The sequence below is a fragment of the Schistocerca nitens genome, chromosome 5, assembly GCF_023898315.1.
Source record: "Schistocerca nitens isolate TAMUIC-IGC-003100 chromosome 5, iqSchNite1.1, whole genome shotgun sequence".
NCBI lineage: Eukaryota > Metazoa > Arthropoda > Insecta > Orthoptera > Acrididae > Schistocerca > Schistocerca nitens.
This window is the reverse complement of record NC_064618.1, coordinates 785,074,705-785,098,221: the sequence shown is the minus strand read 5'-3', so window position 1 is coordinate 785,098,221 and position 23,517 is coordinate 785,074,705. Positions and strand designations below refer to the sequence as shown.

General features: G+C 44.2%; 1 protein-coding gene across 1 annotated transcript in view; it reads right to left on the bottom strand.

The window, feature by feature from the left end:
- Nucleotides 1-23,517, bottom strand: part of LOC126259187 (uncharacterized) — a 1,151,483-nt gene that overhangs the window by 60,723 nt on the left and 1,067,243 nt on the right. The window contains exon 5 of the mRNA XM_049955770.1: nt 3,905-4,016. Coding sequence (XP_049811727.1) covers nt 3,905-4,016 — 112 coding nt within the window. The remainder of the gene's footprint in view (nt 1-3,904; nt 4,017-23,517) is intronic.

The window sequence follows — 23,517 nt, the reverse complement described above, 5'->3', positions numbered from 1 at the left end:
CCTGGCATATACAACTTTCAAATAACTTCCGGGAATTCAGCCAGGTTACACTTTCAGCGACCGCCGATATTTCGGCGGGAGAACACCCCGCCATTTTCAAGGCAAACTGTCTGTTGCAGTTTGCCTTGAAAATGGCGGGGTGTTCTCCCGCCGAAATATCGGCGGTCGCTGAAAGTGTAACCTGGCTGAATTCCCGGAAGTTATTTGAGATCTGGCTACAGGTCGACACAGGTTCTGCAGTGACATTATTGAAGTCTCAAACCTGTGTGAATTTCAGCTTGCTGTCATTGATACTGGTCATGTAGAATCTGGCCAGTTATAACAAACAGAACATTGTGCAGTTGGGACAATTTATGGTATCTGCCTGTTAAAAGTCAGTGCTTTGTTCTGCTACATTTTTGGTGGATGCTGATGCCAGTGTTGAGAACTTGTTCAGATGGACACATTTTGGCATTTGGATTTTCTATCACAGATGCAGTTCACCTTGCATCCAATGAGGTACCATATTCTCAATTGGAAACACTGTGTGAGGAGATTTTGGACTTCTTTTTGGAGGTTATAGGGTGTGCTACTAATTTTTCTGGTCATACTTCTTTGAAATCCACAGCTCGGGCTAATTTTTGTCTTGTGTGTCATGTTCCTGTCACCCTGAAGGATCAAGTGAAAGCAGAATTGTACAGACTTCAATCTCCAGGGGTTATGACTAGTGAATGGCCCGCTCCACTGGTTGTACTTCAGAAGCTGTCTGGGAAACTTTGCCTCTCTGTTGACTTCAGTACTACTGTCAACACACAGTTGATTATGGATATGTATTCTCTACTACACCAGGAGATACTGTTGTCTGAAGCATATCTTCAGGTTCCTGTGGACAAAGAGTCTCAGCAAATTCTGGTTTTGAATACTCCTTTTTGGCTCTATCAATATTTGCACCCTCCTTTTGGTGTGGCTAGCGTCCCTTGCTATTTTCCAGTGATTTTTTTAGAGCAACTGACTATACCTGTCATGGGTTGCATTAATTATCTGAAATGATACTGTTGTCATGGGCTCTTCCATGTCGGATCATTTTAAAAAATTGTCCACTTTGTTTTCTATCTTCAGTCTGCAGGCTTATGGTACAATTTCACAAAATCAGTTTTTCCGAACTTCTATTATTTATTTGCAGTTCGAGGTCTTGCAGGATGGGGCTGACCGACTGCCAGACCACATCTCTGTTGTTATGTCTACGCCTCCCCCTCATCCACAAAGGAGCTTGATGCCTTCCTAGGGAAGATAGCCTACTACCATAAATTCCTACTGAGGGCAGCCACATTGGCCCACGCATTGCATGCCGTGTTACGCAAGAATGTACCTTTCTGCTAATGTGCTTTTCCAATGTTGAATTCCAAACTACTCTCAGCCCCTTATTTAGCTACTTTCTCTTCAGAGCAGCATGTAGTTTTGGTGACTGATGCTTCACAATACTGCCTTGGCACAATCTCTGAATGACCTGTTACCTTTGCCTCGAAATCTCTCACTCCAGCCCAGCAGCATTACTCTCACATGGGCTCTTGTCATAGTCTATGGTCTCCAAAAATTTCATGTTTCTTTGTATGGCTCCAAGTTTCACCTTATTACTGACAATAAACCCTTGGTTTCCTTGTTTGACCCTCACACTTCCTGCCTGAGAAGGCAGTACAGCATCCACATTGCTAGGCACTGCTCTTGCTCGCTACAATTACGAAATCCATTTTTGACCTAAGCCTAAACACACCACTGCAGACGCCTTGTCCAGCCTTCCTGTGGGTCCTGATACTGACTTTGATTGTGAAGAATTTCTTTATTTCCATTTTGATATTGGAATGCAGGCCATGGATGTGGGTTTCCCAGTTATGAGCTCCTGCATGGCAGCTGCCAATCCAGTTCTCCATCAGGTGGTCCGGTTTGTTCAACAGAGCTGGATAGATAAATTACTGGGTCGGGCTTTGGACCCCTGTGCAACTTTCTTCCTAATGTTATTGCCTCTCTGTTTTTGACAGTGTTTTGCTGTTGTCCACTGAGGACATCTCTTTCAAAGTAGTCACTTCCACTGCATCACAGTGCAAGGTTGTACACCTGCACTACCCGGCCCATTGGGGAGTTTTGCACACTAAATTATTAGCTAGAAGACATGTCTTTGATGGCGAAATTTCCCATTTTGTTGCAGCTACTGACCAGTGTTGTCAACAACAGGCAACTCCCAGAGCACCCCTGTCCCCATGGCCTGCTCCCCACCAGCCATGGGAATGCATTTGAGTAGACTTTGTGGGTCCCTTCTTGAATTCTTATTGGCCCTTGATTGTGGATGCATTTTCCCAGTTTCCTTACATTCTCTGGTGTGTGTTGATGTTGGCTGATGTCACAATTTGTACACTTTCGAGGGTTTCTTCTATTGAGGGATTGCCTTGTACCCTAGTTTCTGAGAATGGGCTCCAGTTCGTTTCTCACACCTTTCAATTGTTTTATTCCCATCATTAATCATGTTACAGCTCTGCCATTCTACCCTCAATCACATCGTGAGGCAGAATGACTAGTTCAGTTTATAAGTGAAGAAGCTTATTGTGGATTCTTCACCTTATGATGCCATTCTCCAGTTTCTGATCATCTATCGCTTCACATTTATGGGGAAGTGGAGCCTGGCAGAGTTGCTTCACATCTGGCAAACAACAAGCTCCTCCACCTTCTGTGGCCTGTGTCGCACCTGCTGTAGTTGTGTTTGTCAGAGCTCTTCGCATCGGGATTGCTGGTGTAAGCATGAGGGTTTAGTTGCCAGCCCAACTGGATACTGGCCACTTTTGTCTGTCACCAGGGACACCATCACTGTGATGTCCATATGGCTGACAGACTGATGGCATGCCAGTTTGATCACATGTGTCCCCACTCACCGTGGGAAGCTATCAGTTTGCAGGTGCGACCCCCTTCACCATAGCCCAGCCCATCACCCTCCACCTTGAGCCTATTGTCACTTGTTGTAAAGGCACCCCCCCCCCCCCCCCCCCCCCCTTCTGTATGGTGCCCTGAGGTTCCAGCTTCCTGGCACTGGGCACAGATCTGTCGCCGGACTAGGGTCCATTGCCGCAGTCTGCTGTTCTGATTGGGCCAGCTCTGCTAGCCCACTTGCCATCACTGCCTCAGCTGTCATCACTGGTGGGAACAGTACTGTGTCCTGCACACTGGGACATGCCTGCTTTGGCAACGCAGAGATGTTGGTGGCACCTTACTCTCCAGCACTGTTGTTGGGCACTGCATGGACCCACTCTGCCTTTAGGCATGAGCATGTACCCGCACGTTCTGACTCTATGCTCCAGTGCCTGTGCCCGCCCAGCATATTGTCCCACCCTTGCTGTCAGCACCACCTACTGCCACTACAGATCTGATGGATGTGTCTCTCAACAGATGCCAGCATCTCCTCTATCTCCTGGGTGCCCACTTCACATGACGGAGAGGTGTTGTTCTGTGTCTTGTGATAAATGAAGTCATGAGATGCTTATTTCTTTTATTGTTTGTAGGTTATGAATGGAGCCATATTTGTGTAACTTGGTTACTACATCCACAAATTGAAAACAAAATTAAGAAAAATATTAGAAGGCACAGAGGCTCCATGTAGAATCTGCTGGCTGGTGTTCTGGGCACCCTGAATGTCATTCTTAGGCAGTTTCCCACATCCAACTAGACGAATACTGGGCTGGTATCCACATACCATGTCATTTACACAATTGGCACAGAATCATAAAATGTTTGAACACTTTCATGTGGGATGACACTTAATGCAGATCCATCCAGGGGGAAAGGTGTGGTGACAGGAATCTTCAAAACTGAGAATAAAACACTTATTGATAACAAATATCAGTCTTACACAGAGAGTTGATGTCAGATGAATTGCACTTACCCGCCATCGAAGTAGAAACCTCCACAATGAGACATGCGGATGATTTCAGTGTCAGTAGTGAGTGTACCACTGTCCAGGGCACATGTGCGAACTGTGATACGTGTTCCATTATCTGCAACATACAAGTCATGTGTGGATGATCTCTACTTCAACCAAACACACACACACTCTCTCTCTCTCTCTCTCTCTCTCTCTCTCTCTCTCTCTCTCTCTCTTTACATAAGTATTTATTATACACTATTAGGTACATAGCAATCAAATACTATTTAAAGTTGCATGTTCTGCAACTTGATTACGGAATTCATTTGTCAACACAAAAATCAATGTCATATGTGCATATGTGGGGAATGAGTATTAGAGACAATGTTAGAATGTCCTGGTCATGGATTTAGTGAAAGTTGTTAACTGTTGTCTTTCTTCTGTCTGTTACAAAGTGTCCAGTATCATGTGGATGACTGTAATGAATGTCTGTGCAGTGCTTTGCTGTCTGTGCATTGTTACAATTGAGAATGGATTGAAAGCAAGAATGAAGGTGTAACTAAGCTGACTAATTTTTCACTTTCCCTAACTAACTGGAGGCCCTCCACAGTTCCTATCCACTAACTTAAGTCAGACATCTCCATCCAGTTATTAGATCATCATCAAAAGAATTACTCACTGAGATACTGAAATGAGGTTTAGTATTTAAATCTGCAACATTGTCATATAGTAACGTGATAGGCAGCTTTTTACTAATTGCTTTGCTTGAATTTCTGATCAGATATGGGCATGAAAATGAATTGCATAATCAAAATTCAAACTGCCTATCTCTGGGTCAATTGGCACTCCATTGATGTGGTTTTAGTATCTCGGATACAAACACAACAAGATGAAGCAAAATGAAACAGCTCAATTTGCTACAGTTCTACTCCTAAATAAATATTTTTTTTGTTTTCTATTACTATCTAATGATGCCATGATTAGGGCCTACACAAAATTGACAAAATTTTATTCATGCAGTATTTCAGCAAACTTTATTGTCCACAGGATAAGTTACAGATTACTGATAACAACAGTGTAACAGGTTCATACAGAATCACTTTATTTACAGAAATATTCTAAATTTACAATATCTGAATATCACATGTACATCAAAATTCACTCCTGCTAATAACTGTTTGTTTCGTGATTGATGTAGCTTATTTGAAAGCCCTCATTTTCCTATTTCAAACAAATTTTTTACTTTTCCCAAAAACTTAAGGTTTCAAAATTCACTTAGCCTATAATCCTCAAGGTTTATACAATAACAAAAACAATACATTATTGACAAATTTATTGAATTGGATAGTTAAGATATCTACTCACCAAGCACCAGCAGAGCACACACATAAAAAATGGTTGTAATGGGCAAGCTTTTGGAGGCAGTGGCTGCTTCTTTAGGCAGGATGGTTGGAGGCGAAGGAAAAGGGGTGAAGGGAAAGGAGTGGAGAGGTCTAGGAAAAGGGGTAGGTTTCGGTAAAGTCATTCAGAACAATGGGTCAGGGAAGACTTGCCTTATGGGATGAGAAGGAAAGACTGCTTGTTGGGGACTGCTTTGGACAAGATCTGAAAACCTGAGAACTTAAAGGTGGAAGACAGGGTAATATTCAGTCAGAGATTACTGATTAAACATCATGAATGAATTAATGAGAGTGAAAATCTAAATCCACTGTATGTAACAGAGGTGGGAGGGGGTGGTGAAAAATAAACAGGAAAGACAATGAATGAGGTATTAACCTAAAACAGAGTGAAGCAAAGAGTAGTAACAGTCTAGAAATGCTACAGTAGAAGAAATTAACATAAATTAAGGCCAGATGGTTGGAGAGAAGCAAGGACATGCTGTAGTGCTAGTTCCCACCTGCGGGAGTTCTAAGTAACTGGTGTCTGGGAGAAGAATCCAGATGGCACTTGTGGTGAAACAGGTGCCAAGGTCATGAATGTCATGCTCTGCAATAGGATAATGTGAGTTGCTTGTATACACCCTCTGTCTATGCCCATTCATCCTATAGTTGAATTCTTTTATCTTGGCGGCTCGCGCTTGCCCGCCCAGACGCGGGAGATTGCTGCGTTGCCAGTTGCACACGACGCACGTGCCAAGAGAAGCAGCACCATAGTATAGTATAGTTCACAAACTTACGTTTAGGGGGGAGCGCGCAGTTTATGAAGTAAAGCCACCACGGCCGCATTAACCCTTTCGCTGCTACAAAGACGTGCTCCCCGCATTTTGTCATCACTGCACTGCTCGCCTGTGCAGACACACGGTGTTCCGACTGCTTTGACACAGCTGATCATTCGACTTCACAAAAACTATTTGGCCCAAAAATTTGATATTTACATGTCTTCTTGACTGATGCCTTCCCCCCATAAATGACTTAATTTTGTTTCGATGTTCAACGCAGTTATTATGCAGCATTAAATGTAGTAAAACACTGCACGGAATTTTGAAGAGTTTGCAGAGGTAAAAGTCCATAGAGTATACTTTCTGCATGGTCTATTTTAGTTGCCACAATGTTGAGAATTAAATGTGGACAAGATACCTAAATTTCATATAAAATTTACTGTATAACAATATCTCATTTAATTTAAGTACCACACAGGTGTCGTATGTAATATTGAGAAATATTCCGTCTTTCGCGACTGTAACAAAAGTTTTATTTACACTGAGCACATTTGGCTTTATTTTAAAGCACTTCAATGAATCAAAAGGAAGTAGACAAAATACATTAAACAAAACTGTGGACTTACAAAAACATTAGTACTTGAATATACCGTCCATCAGTGAAGTGCTCTGAGCTATGTCAAATATAATTTTTGTGTGTGGCACACACAAACATCATTTATTTGCTAAAACACTGATCTGCCAACACAAACGTTGAATATTGTGTTACCGCAGCACAAAACTAGGAAAGGTGACTTGGCAATGGAGGAGACAAAATACTGTCCACAGAAGATGCTTCAAAAGAGAGAAACGCGTCTGGTCTAAATAAGTCCCTTATTACAGTTGCAGAAGAGGAATATATTTCAGTACCATTCGTAAAACTGCGACTGTGGAACAAAAACAAGAAAGAGAACATGAGTACCATTGTGTATGTGCCATACCTTTCATTGACTGAAGTGCTTTAAAATAAAGCCAAACGCGTCCGGTGTAAATAAAACTTCTATTACAGTCGCGAAAGACGGAATATTTCTCAATATTACATACGACACCTATGTGGTACTTAAATTAAATGAGATATTGTTATACAGTAAATTTTATATGAAGTTTAGGTACCTTGTCCACATTTCATTCTCAAGATTGTGGCAACTAAAATCGACCATACGGAAAGCATACGCTATGGACTTCTACCTCTGCAAACTCTTCAAAATTCCGTGCAGTGTTTTACTACATTTAATGCTGCATAATAACTGCGTTGAACATCGAAACAAAATTAAGTCATTTATGGGGGGAAGGCATCAGTCAAGAAGACATGTAAATATCAAATTTTTGGGCCAAATAGTTTTTGTGGAATCGAAGGATAAAGTGTGTCAAAGCAGTCGGAACACCGTGTGTCTGCACAGGCGAGCAGTGCAGTGATGACAAAATCGCGCACAGCGCAGAATGCGGGGAGCACGTGTCTGCAGCAGCCAAAGGGTTAACGAAGAGACAAAGCACTAGAAATTTCAAAAAATTGCATTCAAATGAATATAATTCATGAAGTAAGGCACTTCGACATTGTTTTTAAATAATTAAAATTTCAAGTTCCACACAAGGTTTGAACTTATAACCTTTCACATAGAAGTCCAACACCTTAACCATTACGCTAACACAGATCGTCTACTTACAGAGCACAGAGAGGAGTCTAACACGTTACGCAAAATACTGACACACACTTTTGGTATGACTATGAATTACTCACGCTTCGTCGAAGTACAATAGGAAATAAACAATTACCGCTCTTCTTTAGTGCGAAAAAACGGTTCGTGAGATTGATACAAACACCTTTCCTTCCTATCGCCTGAATTAGGAGTCTTATTGCTTGCTTGGTTTAATTAATTGAATATGAAGCAATTGGTATAAAGAACGCTTTTCCAAACTTTCTATAAAAGAAAGTCTGCTATCAAGACATTGCATTTGTTCAATTACTTTATTTATGACTGAACGTTTCTAATACTGAAGACACTCGTCCGTGCTATGCACTGCAGTCGAGATCTGGCAACGTCGTTCTCTGTTCATTGGCTGACTGTGTTTTGTGACGTCAGATGCGCAGAACGAACCTAAACTCGGCCGCCAACATAAATGACGCGCACTTTGATTGATAATCTGGTGGGAGTCATGCTGATGTAGACGGCCAAACAGTGTTTACATATCAGCTGGTATATGATGTGACATTTTGCAGGTGGCTCTCCCTTTGATAGTATATGTTTTGCCAGTTACACAGCTAGTTGAACTGTAAAAACACGCCAGACTTCATCTCAAAAAGCTATCCCACCTTCTCCTAAACTACCTGAACAGCAGTGTTTCCCTTTCTGTCCCTTTGCAGCTCCCTAAACAGCCACACTATCAACTACTACTCTTCTCCTACAAACTGAGCTTGGCCAACCTCTTTAGCATCCCACAGCCTTCAACACTGTCTACCAGACCAAGAATAACCCATAATCCCTAGAACCAGTCACAACAGTACAGTGTCCTTAACCTCTCATCTAAAGCACTCTTCGTTCCTGAGTTATCTGTATTAATAAGGGCTTCACTTTCAGCCCTTATCCTGCATTTGATCATGCTGCTTTGGTGAAAGACCTATTTTCCTATCACTTTGCAACCAATCCCAAAACCTTTCCAACAGCATAACTGCCTCAAACAGTTCAGACCATGATCCCAACTTGGTCCACCACTACTACCACAAAATCATCCCTTACAAGCCTTCCAAGAACTCCTCACATCCACAATGCTTCCGGACCCTTCCGCAGGTCCCTACAACATCATCCTAACCTGTCCTCTGCAGAACTCCAGGCTCTACATTCCTTAAAAGCTGATGACTCCATCATTATCCTCCCAGCAGACAAAGGAGCTACCACTGTAGTACTCGACCAAAAGGACTATGTTAATGAAGGTCTATGCCAGCTGTCTGACACCTCTACATACAGCGTCTGCCGTCAAGATCCCATTCCTGTGATTCAAACTGACCTGCAGTCCCTCCTTAAAACCTCAGGCCCTTCACAAGGACTACCACATCAATCCATAGAACTTCTCATCCCACCCAAATCATGCACCCCCATCTCTTACCTTCTTCCTAATATCCACAAACCCAATCATCCTTGCTGTCCTATAGTTGCTGGCTTCAAAGCACCCGCCAAACATACGAGGGCCATTCAGAAAGTAACCTCCGGTTGATTTAAAAAAATACACCAAGTTAAATAAAAATATTTTAATATATACATCTTACAACTACATCTTTGCACTATTTTTCTACATAGTCTCCATAGCGATTGAGGCACTTATCATATCTCTTCACAAGCTTTGAAATTCCTTCTGCATAAAAATCACCCGCTTGTGCCTGGAGCCAGCCTGTGACCACATCTTTGAGCGCTTCGTCGTCATCAAACCATACAAGAGAGTCTTAGAAATCTGTGGAAAACCAGTAGACAACTCCGACATTGAGAAACGTCGATTTTCACGAACTTTTGCATCAACTGTCTGAACGAGTTCGTCAGTCACCAATGATGGTCTACCACTCCTCTCTTCATCATGAACGTTTTCTCGTCCACTTTTAAATAAACGTACCCATTCACGGACAACTCCTTCACTCATAACTCTTGGTCCGTACACGGCACAAAGCTCACGATGAATAGCTGCTGCAGAATATCCTTTGGCTGTAAAAAACCTTATGACAGCACGCACTTCACATTTGGTGGGGTTTTCTATTGCAGCACACATTTCAAACTGCCACAAAAACTAAACTAGTGCAGGTACGACGTTCACTCGACCACGGCTTGATGCTGACTGACCTGTTGAGTGCGTGAACGCACAGATGGCGTCGCTACTCCCCCCACAACCCGCACTGTGACCAATCGGAGGTTACTTTCTGAACCGCCCTCATATATCTACCTTCTGTGATCAGCACCTGCAACCCATAGTCAAAGACTTCCTTCCTACTCAAAGATAACAACCATTTCCTAGATCATCTGAAATTCATGCCCGTCCCACTCCCGCCACATACCTTGCTTGTCACCATAGATGCCACCTCCCTCTACACCAACATCCCTCATATACATGGTCTGTCCACTGCTGAATATTTCCTCAGTCAGCACCCACCTGATTCCAGACCTATGTCATCCTTCTTACTCACCTTAATCAACTTTATACTTACCAACAACTACTTCGCCTTTGAGGGGCACACATACTAACAGATCAGGGGTACAGCCATGGGAACCAGGTTGGCTCCTCCCTATTCCAGCCTTTTCATGGGTTGCTTGGAGGGGGCTTTCCAGGGATCCATGAGTCTTCAGCTTCTGGTCTGGTTTAGATACAATGATAACATCTTTACCATATGGACTCATGGTGAGGCTAACCTGCTAAAATTCCTCAAATCTCTGAATACCTTCTCCCAATTAAATTTCACATGGTCCTATTCTGAATTGTATGCCACTTTCCTTGATGTTGATCTCATCCTCACCAAAGGAAAGCTACACACTTGGGTCTGCATTAAACCAACCAAAAAAATACAGTACTTACATTTTGACAATTGCATTCCTTTCCATGTCAAGCATTCCCTCCCATACAGCCTTGACATCCGAGGCAGACATATTTGTTCAGATACAGACTCTTCACAGCAATACACCAACATTCTCATCTCAGCCTGCACTGCATGTAATTCCCCACCAGCCTAGTTAAAAAGCAGATTTCCCGGCCATCGCATCCAATCCTGGTACTGCTGATCCCTCCAAAAAAAAAAAAAAAAAAAAAAAAAAAAACAGCTTCAAAGCACACCATTGGTGACTCAGTATTGTCCTGGTCTGGAATGTGTTAATCAGCTGCTTTGATAGAGCCATGACTTCCTAAAATCATGCACTGAAATGAGATCCATTCTGTCTGATATTTTTCCCACCACACCTAGAAATGCTTTCTGTTACCCTCCAAATCCCCACAATATTCCACACCTAGAATAACTTTCTGTTGCCCTCCCTATCTCTGCAATATTCTTGTCAGACCTTACCCTTCTTCTGCAGCCATCTCCTACCCCTATGACCATCCCCACTGTGAGACTTGCCCTATGCACCCTCCTACCACCGCCTGTAATAGACCTGCAACTGGCAAAGTGTATACTATCAAAGGGAGAGCCACCTGCAAAATGACACATCATATACCAGCTATTATGTAAACACTGTTCAGCCCTCTACATCGGCATGACTACCACCAAATTATTAAATAGGATAAATGGGCATAGGCAGAGGGTGTATACTGGCAACTCACATTATCCCGTTGCAGAGAATGCTCTACAATATGACATTTGTGACCTTGGTGCCTGTTTCACCACATGCGCCATCTGGATTCTTCCCCCAGACATCAGTTTCTCAGAACTCTGCAGGTGGGAAATAGCACTACGACATGTCTTTGGTTCTCACCACCCATCTGGCCTTAATTTACATTAATTTCTTCCGTCTCCACGTTTCTTCACTGTAACTACTCTTTGCTACATTTCATTTTAGTTTTCTACTTCTTTCATTGTCTTTCCCATCTACCTTACACCACCCCTGTTATGTACAATGCACTTAGCTTTTCACTCTTATTAGCCAATGCATGATGTTCGATCAGTAATCTCTGTCTGCATGTTACCCTGTCTTCCACTTTTAAGCTCTCAGGTTTTCAAATCTTGTCCAGATGAGTCCCCCAACAATCAGTCTTTCCTTCTCATCCTGTACGGTAAGTCTCCCCTGACCTGCGGCTCTGGGTGACTTTCCCAAAATCTACCCCTTTTCCTAGACCTCTCTAGTCCTTTTACTTCACCCCTCTTCCTTCCCCTTCAACCTGTCTCCCTGAAGAAGGAGCCACTGGCTCTGAAAGCCTGCCAATTACAACCATCTTTTATGTGTGTGTTCTGCTGCCACTTGGTGAGTCAAGTTTTATACAGTAACTCTATCCAAAATTCAGTTTTATAGTTTTGTGATCACATAATTTTTTTTCTTCTAAAAATGTGTAACTTTCTGAAAATAACATACTATTTAATGAAATATCTAAATTATAAAATTTTACTTTCCAGAAAATTCTTGATGGTCTTTGAAAATTGCAGTGTTCAGAAAACTTCCTCATCATAGAATAGTATTGGCCTACATGTCAGTTTGCCATTTTATGATTAAACAGCATACACTTAATAAAGAAAAAATCACTGCCTAATTTTTTGTGAGTTACTTTTTCTGTGTTTTATGTTAACATCTGAAAAGCAATAGTCCTGTTTCCCATTTTCCTCTTTCTGATTCTAAACATACTATTATATTGGCATTTTGCACAAAGGCATAGTCAGTCAGTATTTGCTAACCATGCTGTGAAGCTGTGTAAATCAATTAGGGTTCTGCCATCATAATGTAAAGTTAAGAGTTAGTTGGAGGTGGACAACAAGTCAGTATTGCCAAGCATCCAATAGGTGAATGTTTATGTTAAAAGCTGCATAGCTCCTAGTTTTCATCACTTGCACATTTTGTGATACCACTCATAGTGTCTGTGGATTACCAGTCCACATTTACAAGCAAGCTGAACAACTAAAATGTTTACAAACAATAAACACAAATTGAAAATTATCCTCAACTGAGTTGAGTACAATCATTTTACAACTTTTTGAAGCTCCTAATAACTGCCAAGAAAAAATAAGATGGAAAAGAAATTCCTCACAACTTAAGTGGTACCCAGAAACAGTTAAGTAACACTTCAACAGGATATAGTAATTTACAAACATTTAAAATGGAAACAGAACAAATGGCCTTGGCTGATATAACACTTGCAAGGTTATAATCAATATGAGTCAGTGGCAGAAATATAATAGGTCTATAGAACTACTTTATAAAAGCTAATTCCCTTTGATGTATTCCACATTGCTGGAGGATTTCCATCCGGCTTGGACTAGTGGGATATGTTACACAAGTAAAAATTAAGAACCAAATACTATGAGTAAACAATAGAAAAGTTCTATTAAAAGCATTTCCTTATAACTTTTGTAACATTTTATTATGTCTTCCTGTATTAGTGCTCCTTTGAAATACCGTGGACAGATGACGAGGGAAAGATGAGATGCTAATACTATCAGCTACCTGCAGATCTGTTTGTACTAAACGATGATATATCATGGAACTCAGTTGGCCTTGTTTGAGTCTGATAAAAAGGGATTCTGCACTGTAGGATTGGCCGGGCTGATGTACAAAGATTAATTAGTAATTTTTGACTGGGATTTGCAGTCATGTGGAACTTTTTGAAAGAAATCACAATCTTTGACTGCTGAAATTATTTATTTATTTGCCACAATTGTCCTTTACAACATAACAGATTTTAGAAGGCTGGCTCCAGCTGCCAGAGACTGTGATCGTGTGTCTGTGAGCCGTGTTTGCATGAGTATGTGCATGTGTGTATGTTGTCTATTTTTGACAAAGGCCTTGTTGGCTGAAAGCTAACTGTCCGACAGTCTTTTTGTTGTGCCCTTCTGCGGCTCAGCATCTCCACTATATGGTGAGTAGTAACTGTCCTTTGCATTATACTGTTACATTCCATCCTGGATTTTCCATTGTTTGATTTTAAATTTTTAAAATGTCTGACATAGTTACATATCTGATATTTTTTAAAATTTCTATGTATGGCAAAGCACAAAATAAACTGTATTCCATTTGAAAATGGATAAACAGGAAAAAAGGCTAAATGTAGCCATTAAAATAAGTGATTTTAACAATGAAATGTGATGATGATGTATTTCGAAAAATACATAGACAAGATCTGATGTGCAAGCTTGAGGAAATTTCATCCCCTAAACAGCCACATGTTTTGAAACTTCCTGGCAGTCTATAACTGTGTGCTGGACTAAGTTTCGGACCTGGGCCTTTTGCTCTTCCACATTGTGCAAGAGTGAAAATGCATTCTGGCCCCATGTATTATGTATCCTACATGTGCTTTTATCAAAGATGACTGAAATGATGCAGATTCAAATAATGGAGGGACTAGGTTGGAGTAACAAGTGCGTGGATAGGACAGATTGCAACTATACACCTCCTCCATGTGGTGAGTAGCAAACAGGTGCAATGGAAAATAATGGTAGAAATACTTCAGCTTTCATGCAAAGTCCTTTTTCCCAAGTAGAAAACACACACGTTCCCACAATGACTTGGACACATATGGCCACTGTATCCAGGCACAAAGGCCAGCACTTTCTCCAGATCTATCATCCACTGAAAACATCTTGTCATGGGATGCTGAGAGACCGGCATACCATCACTCATCAGCCATTACGAATGATGAAGTCTGGAATAGAGTTAAAACAGCCAGGAATGACTGTATGTCATCCAAGCTCAGTTGGACTTGATGCTCAACAGGGTCTGAGCCATTGGTGTTACCAGAAGTGGTAGTTTTGTGTACTAAACTTTGTACCCAGTTCATTCCACTGGAAATAATCAAATGGGGGTTGTATCATGGTTACAGATTTCAATGAAATTTTGTACAGTTAATATCTGCACTAAATTAAGTTCATATCTCATGTACTGAAATGCAAAACTCCTGGGGGGCTGAGCTAGGCTTTCCCAAAGTCACAATTTTGGCCATGTTTTTTTCCAAAAACATACCACCATGTGTGACCTCCTAGCTCCTGTACTAAATCAGATTCAGCCAAAAGGTTGGTCTCATTTGAAAGATAACACCTCTCCTTTGTAGGAGAAAGTAAGGACGAGTTGCAATGGTTCATAGTTCAGCAGTAAAACATAAACAAGTTATCACAGTTTTGCAAGTTTCCAGTATTTTTTATCTTATGTGTTAATGATAGTACTGAAACAATATTTGGTGCATATAGAGAGGTGATAAGGCTGAATTCATAAAACAAATTTGTTTGTGTTATTTGCATGCACACATTGACTTCTTGGACTTTGAAAATTTCGAAATTGTCGAAAATCACTCTATGTGACATTTCCAAATGCAATATCTGCAAGGCCACAGTGCAATGCAAATTGCATCATTATGTAGCTCTAGCTTAAGTCTAACTTCCCCTAAAATATCTTTTTGTCACTCCCATTTATTGTAAGTCATTTAACAATGTTCTAATAGTGATACATAACATATTATACCAGGCATTCCATGAGTGAATGAGCCTATGAGTGGAGGTTAAAAATGTGATTCATGACTGTGAATAGTTTCAGTGAAATCCTAAGGCACTGAAATTACATGTGGAGATTAGAAATATTCTGCAACTTCTTTTTCCCTTTTGTTTATCACCATCATGTTAGGGAAATTACACTTCTGGGTGGTAGGGGGAAAGTAGATTGTCAAGCTGGCAATTTTTTCACACAATTATTGACAAACAGTTCATTGTTGCAATGATTGCCCACGATTATTTACAAACAGTTTATTATTACCGGTAAGCTTGTTTTCAGCAGCATAGCTAGAAAATCTGGAAATTAGTAGGAATTGTCAAGTTCTTTTGCATTAATCTCTTTTTTTACAATGAAAGTTCTTCCATCTGTCACTAAAAACATGCATTGGTTTTTGATAGTAAAGAAAGACTTTCATTTCATTGAGTCATGTTCAAGATCTTCTGAATTCTGTAAGTTATATTTTAATTCAAATTGTTTTTTCATACATAAACACTGTGATGGACAAACACTGTGATGGATGGTACATGCTACTTGTGATGGATGGGACAATTTATATGAGATAATTAAGTTAAAACCTATCCCCTAAAGCATCAAACCATAACACTGCTATCTTTCAAGGATGATTTCTAAAGTCTCCAAAGTGCAGTAAGTTAAAGTCAACGTTAAATTTTTAATTTTTCACTCTGTTTCATTTTTAAGGTGTTAATCCAGAACTATTAGTCAAAACTGTAGACAAAGATAATGGTGACTTACTGAAATGGTCCATTAATCTTGTCTATCAAATAACAAATGTTTGAACTGCAGTTAAAGAAATCAAGGATTTAAATTGAACATTTTATTTTGATTTCCCTAACTCCAAATGTCCCATCCATCACTTGTGGAAAGTGTCTGACAAATGTAACTATTTAATTTAATAATTTATTGTTTTTATGTACAGACAGCAACCTAACACATCACCTATAATACAGTTTTGCTATTCCAGGAATCCTAATTGGTCCACCACCACCATCCAGTCACAGCTGTGCTGTCATTGTGCACAGTATTGAATCATCTTATGAGGAGTATGCATGACACTGCTGTTCAGAGTGGAAGTGAGTCATGAAGTTCAAGGTCAGTGTGTGGATGACATGGAAGATGTTTTCTTGGTACAGCATTAGGACAGGAGTGTCATATAACTATCTTACTGTAGATAATCAAGACTCAAACATATGTGTGACTATAGTGATGAGACAAAACACCTATTGGTTGTTTGTACAGGATTACAAATTGATGGTGAGGAAACTTTGTGTTACCATCATGAGAAGGTATATCTGAATAATTTTACATACATTTCTGGTTGTGTATGTTAAGACTCAAAGGGCTCTGAGCACCATGTGACTTAACTTCTGAGGTCATCAGTTGCCTAGAACTTAGAACTAATTAAACCTAACTAACCTAAGGACATCACACACATACATGCCCTAGGCAGGATTCGAACCTGCGACCGTAGCGGTCGCTCGGCTCCAGACTGTAGCGCCCAGAACCGCACGGCCACTCCGGCTGGCATGTTATGACCCATTCTCTTGTCACAAGTCTGTGGTAAAAAAAAATCTCTGAGAGTTATTGCCACAGAGCTGTGTAGGCAGCAGCTTTCTGGTTATGTTAGTCTTACACCTGACAAATCTCTGTGCTCGAAGTGTTATTGCATGATTAACACTAGTATAAGAGGCAACCAAGAAAGAGAATGTTCAGTAGGCACAATGACAGTTTTCAGCCTGATGAAGAATTTGTAGGTGCAGCGAATATGGCTTGTAGTGCTTTGCAGTGTGTCACCACTTAAGAAATAGCATCTGAGAGTAAAAAAGTCTTACATGGGAAAACAAAATACAAGAAAGTTGGCTCTGCTTTTCATAAGTGCTTGGAAAAGAGTCTTGAAGTGACAATATCTAATGATAAGCATCATATCCCTTCAACTTCCTCCTAGACAAACTTTGCTGAACTTACTGAGAGCTAAAAGAAAAATGTAAAACGGCTAACTACGAAATAAGAACCAAGATTATCAGTCTCCTTCCTTCGAAGTGGGCAATTTGCATATTGTGTTAGGGAATTTGGGGTGTCGGAATATTTGGTTTGGAAGGCCAGGACACTGATGGAAAAACAAGAAATCTTGCCTGATGTGACACATCATGGACATAAGTCCTTATGTGATAATGTACAACATGCTGTTTGTACATTTTATGAAGATGATGAGTACCGTTGTTTGTTTCCAGGGGTGAAAGACTTTGTTTCTGACTGATCGGAATGTGGTGTTAAGGGACACAAGCAGAAAAAAACATCTTATTTTAGCGAATTTGAAGGAGCTGTATGCAGCTTTCAAAGAGAAGTTTCTCACTTATAAAATTGGTTTCTCAAAATATGCACAGTTGCATCCCCAATGGTGTGTTCTCGCAGGTGCTCATGGAACCCATGCTGTGTGTGTTTGTATTTATCACCAGAACATGAAATTGATGTTACGTGTCACCAAGCTTAGTAAGACAACTACAGGCTTACTTAAGAAGATTGCCCACTCTACATAAAGTGAGGACTGCATGTTATATAAGTGTGACAAGTGCCCTGGAGTGCAATGTATTTCATCTTTCTTCTTGCAGAATCAGAAGCACTGTGTACACTGAGTGGTACAGTTCGTTTATCATCAAATGTACACCTTAGGCATTGTTGTATTATCCATTTGTCATTTGTAGTCGACCACTATTAAATTATGATGCTTACAGCACCATCTATCGCTACATTTTGTAACTATTTATTATTCTTCTGCCATATGTTTTCCCCTTTCTCCGATAATAATCCATTGCAATTTGACGTCATTCTGACCTGTGGCGTTATTTCTACAGTGGTTTGAAAGTTTAACTTTAATTATAATCACCTTGTACTTCCAGTGAAGCTACCACGCTAATAAATGAAAAAGGAATTGAGTCTTAATAAATGAAAGATGAATTGTATTAGCACACTGAAAAAATGTACACAACCCACTTGGCATCCATCTCCGGCGGTACCTCGCAATGAGTACCACCCTTTGATTCGTGCCTGTCACCAATCGAAGTGTTAGGGTTGCAGGTGCCAGCCAGCCAGCAGCGGTCCAGCCAAGCAGCAGTGGTCCAGCCGAGCAGCAGCAGCAGCAGCAGCAGCAGCAGCAGCAGGAGCAGTGGTAGCAGCGGTCAAGCCAGCCAGCCAGCAACAGCGGTCCAGTCAGCAGCAGCAGCAGCAGCAGCAGCAGCAGCAGCGGCGTTCCTGCCAGCCATCGCCAGCGCCAGCAACGTGGGACTCTGGTCCTCGTCTTCGTCCGTCTGCGTCCGACTTCGTCTGTCTTCATCCGTCCCCGGTTTTATCCTCTCCTTTTCATCCTGTACTGTTTTAGTTCATCCCTGTCATCATGTCAGCCCCCACCACCACTGTCACTACTACCACCACTGCCATAGTGTATACTTCGCCCTCTGCCGCCACCACCACCATTACATGGTGTGCCCAGTCGCCCCCCCCCCCCTCTTTCCATCCCTCCTCTTCTAACTCTCCCTTCGCCCTCGCTCTTTGTTGCCTCCTCCCCAGCTTCTTCCACCCACTCCTCTACCTCTGATCCTTCACTCCCACTCCCCCAGCCGGTCACTGCAGCTCCAGCTAGGGTGGTGGCCCGTCAGCTCACTGCCCTTGCCCAGCTCTCCCCATCGCCTTCGCCATCACTGTCATCGCCGTCGCCGTCACCTTCACCATTGCTGTCTCCAGCGCCGACTACTGCGTCCATGCCGGGACCTGCCACTTCCTGCCACCTCCCTGTAGCTCCTGTCCCTCATATCACCATTCACCTTCTGCCGCCCTTAAACGCCCTAGTGGCACCAGTACCTAATTTGCTTCCAAAAAGGCCCCACCCCATCCTCCTTCCCCCCCCCCACAGGATGCCATGAATGTCTCCCCGCCTGGCCCTGTTCCCTCTGTCTCCTCCTCCTCCTCCTCCCCTCCCTCTTCCTACAAATACCTCCTCTCACATCCCGATCCTTCCCTCCTCGAGGCCTGGAACCTCTCAAACCTTCTCCGCCAACACTTTCCTAGAGCCCCATCTCCCTCCTCACTCGCAGAAGACACAGTTCTCTTCTCCTCCCCCAGCCCCACCCTCCATACTGACGTCCTCTCCCGCATCCCCATCACCCGTTTTGGCCCTAACGCCTCCCTCACCCCTGCTCCTTCCCCGTCTCCTCCCCTCCAACCCCAACCCCCGCGTCGCCCGCTGACCGTCACCGCCGTGATCACTCAGCTTAGTCCGACGATCATGGAGGAGGAGGAGATGTTGGCGGAGCTCAAGGCGCATCCCTCGCTGGAGGTGTGGGCGGTCCACTGCATCTTTAACTCCGCCGGCCTCACTCGCCTTATGCAGGTTTTCTCAGAGGACGCCCCCTCCATTGACCGCATTCTGAAGGAGGGTGCCCTCCTATTCCACCAGAGATACAAGGCTGACCCCTCCCGTTCCCCTCCTCAATCCCTCCGCTGCCAGAGGTGTCTGCGCTACAATGCGCACACAACAGCTGAGTGTCATGAGGCCCCCACCTGCCCACATTGTAAGCAAGCACACTTCCTCCGGCAGTGCCCTAACCTTCAGTCCCCAACCTCCTGTAATACCTGCAATCTCCCGCATCCCACCTACTCCCAAAAATGTAAGGCCCGACCCCCTCTGACCACTCTTGAACTCACCATCCCTGTCCGCCCTCTGGACGCCCCCAACCTTCGTTCCTGGCAATTCCCTTCGTCCCCATCCCACCGTTGAGGACATCATCAAGTTCCTCACCATTGTACTGCAAAATGTCCACCCATTCCAGCGCCCTCACACCCTCCAACAGATATCCCTCGCTGCCCGTTCCGTCTTTCACCTAAAAATGTATGCCACCTACTCCCACAACCAGGCCTATTTCACCTTCTCCTGTCTCGACACCCTCGTCTAAATCCCTGTCATGGAGCGACAGCACCATATCCTGTTCAACAACATCTGTTCCCTTCCCGCCAACATGCACACCCTTGCCACCCACTGCGTGGATGCCTTCCTCCTCAATGAAACCTTTCTTCAGCCCCACCACACCCTCCACTCTTTGCCCTACCTCCTTCACCACTCTGATAATCCCTTCCCGATAGCGCGTGGTGGAGTTGCCATTGGTCATCACTGCCAAATCCCAATCTGGCTCCAACCTCTCCTTCCCGACCCCACCGAACACCTGATCCTTAGTCTCTTCTTCCCTGGCCTTACCATCACCTGCGCCACCATCTATGTCTGCCCTAACACCCCTATTCCTTTTGACTTCCTCTCCCACATTGACCGTACCTTCTCCTCCTACGTGATCACCACCGACCTCAACATCCATAGTCATTCCACCACCCAGTTACGGCAGTGGCATCAGTTCATCTCCTCCCTCCAAGGCGACCTCGTCCCCATTCCTCAGCACACCTGCCCCGAATCCAACTCCACTCCTGATGTCGTCCTCTCCTCCCCTAACCTCCTTGGCCGCATAACGGTGGATGTCCTGGACCCCATTGGTAGTGACCATCTCTCTGTCCTCCTCACCATTTCAGACGGTCGTCGCCCCCTCCCGACTGCCGTCATGACCCTCCCCTGAAGTATGTCCATGATTATTCCTGTGCCGACTGGAATGCCAACCGGGATACCCTCTCCACCCAGGTCGAAGGCCACCCCTTCACCTACCACCACCCTGACAATGTTACCCATGCCGCCTCCTTTCTCCAGCAGACCTTGTCTGAGGCCGTGGAGTCCCACGTCCCTTCTATCGCCATCCACCCCCACCGTCCTACCTTACCGCCACAGGCTGTCCTCCTCCTCCATGAATCCCGCTGTCTCTACTGTGCATTCCTCTGCATGCATGACCCGGACACACTACGACGCCACCGGCAACTCCAGAGACACATCCGTAACTTGCTCGCGGCTAAGAAACGCCGGGACTGGCGACAGACATGCACCTGTTTAAATGCTACCCTTCCTATCAACTCGTCCAAGTACTGGTCCACCTTCCGCCGCCTTACTGGATCTAAGCCCCCCCCCCCCCTACTATCCTCTCTTTCATGACAACCAACCCTTCCTTGACGCCATTAGTAAGGCCAATCACTTTGCCTCCTACCTCTCCGATGTCTTTACCATTCCTGACAATCCCCAGTTCGATTACTCCCTCTTCCCAGATGTCCGCGATCGAACTGACTCTTCTGTCCCTCCCCTCGCACCTGGTTTTCAATACTTGGACAACATTGCACACACAGGACTCAATGCCCCTATCACTACACAGGATCTCATCGCTACACTCCGCACGAAACGCAACACCGCTCCTGGTCACGATCATGTCACCTATCCTCACCTTCGTGAAGCTCCTGCCTCTTTCCTCTCCACCCTGGCCAGGCTCTACAATGTAGTCCTGTCCACCGGCTACTATCCTGACCTGTGGAAAACCTCCCGTATCCTGATGTTCCTTAAACCCGGTAAACCGCCATCGGCCGTCTCCTCCTACCATCCCATCAGCCTTACCTCGGTCTTCAGCCTCACCTGAAGCATCCACCAGCATCTCTGCCAGCACCGACTCCTTCCTGCAGCTTTTGGCTGTCCTTCTCTTCTGATGACCTTCTCCTTCACCTCACTCATCTCCTCTCCGAACAGCTTAATTCCCGTCGTTCCGCTATCTTTCTCTCCCTTGACCTTGAACGAGCCTATGACTGCGTGTGGCATTCCGGTCTCCTCTTCAAGCTCCAAACCTTCGCCCTTCCTATTAACTACGTCTGTCTGATCGGCTCCTTTCTTTCCCACCGTCCTTCCTACGTCACCATCCACAACATGGATTCCTACACCTTTTTCCCTCTGCCGGTGTGCCCCAGGGCTCCGTCCTCTCCTCTCTTTTGTACCTCTTGTATACGGCGGACATGCCGCCGCCTTCACCCCCCATTCACCTTCTCCAGTATGATGACACTGCCTTCCTTGCCCTTGCCCCCACCCTGCAGCGCTCCCAACACCTTCTCCAATCCCATCTTGACCGGTTCACCGCTTGGTGCAACCAGTGGTTGCTTAAGGTCAATATTGCCAAATTCCAGGCGATCATAGTAGGCAAAACCACTCCTTCCTTCCGCCTCCTCGATTTCTACATCACCATCTATGGCCGTCCTATCGCCCTCACCCCTACCTTTAAGTACCTTGGTGTCACCCTTGACCGTCGCCTCTCCTGGACCCCCCACCTCCGAACGATCGAAGCCAAGGCACACTCCCGCCCCTGTCTCCTCAAACTCCTCTCCAGCCGTACGTGGGGTCTGGACCCCTCTACCATCCTCCATACCTATAAATCCCTCATTCGCCCTATCCTTTGCTATGCCCACACTGCCTGGATCTCCGCTTCCCCTGCCTTTTACAAATCCCTTCAGATCCTGGAACGTCATGCTCTTCGCCTCGCCTATTGCATCCGTCTCCCGTCCCCCACGCGGATCCTGTACGACCTAATTCCCTTCCCCCACCTCCTCCTTTTCCTTTAACAGATACGGATCCTCTACACCTCCCGCAAACTCGATCCTCCTTACCCGCTGGTCTCTCCCATCCTCTCCCGCCCCCATCTGCTGCTGCGCCTGTAGTTCTATGTCATACCTGCTCTCCATCTCTCCACTCTCCACACCCTCTCCCAAGGTGGCTTCTGCCAGCTCCCCCTCCCGGATGATGCCCTCCTCCCCCCCATCTACCCCTCCTACCAACTTTGATCCTCCCTCCCTCCTCCTGTGTTTGTTTCCTTTGGGCACCCTCTCTCCCTTCTCTCCCCCTTCCCTCCCTCCTCCCTTTCTCCCCACTCCTCCCCCGGGCTTCCCCTACCCTCGTCCCTCTACTCCTCCTCCCCTCTCCTCTGCCATTGGCATCTTTGCTCTCCCCTCTCCATTCCCCTCACCCTTCTTCCCCTCTTGGCAGGTCCCTGGACTCGCACACGTTACTTGGACATTCGCGCGCTGGAGATCATGGTCATCAGTGTCTCGTGTGTGTGCCGTTGTGTTTTGTGTTCAGTGATCATCGTCACGCTCCATCGTTCCCATGTGTCATCGCAATCATCGATATTTGTGCGTCGTGTCAACAGCTTGTGGTGTGATTTCTCGTCGAGTGTGAGCGGCTCCATGTTTTGTATTTCATGTCTACTGTTTTTTACCCACCATTCTGTCATCTCTGAGTGTTGTTTCTGTCTTTTATCATTGTCTCCTCTAAGGCTGAAGAGCGGCGTAGAATGCTGCTGCCAGCCTACCTGTTG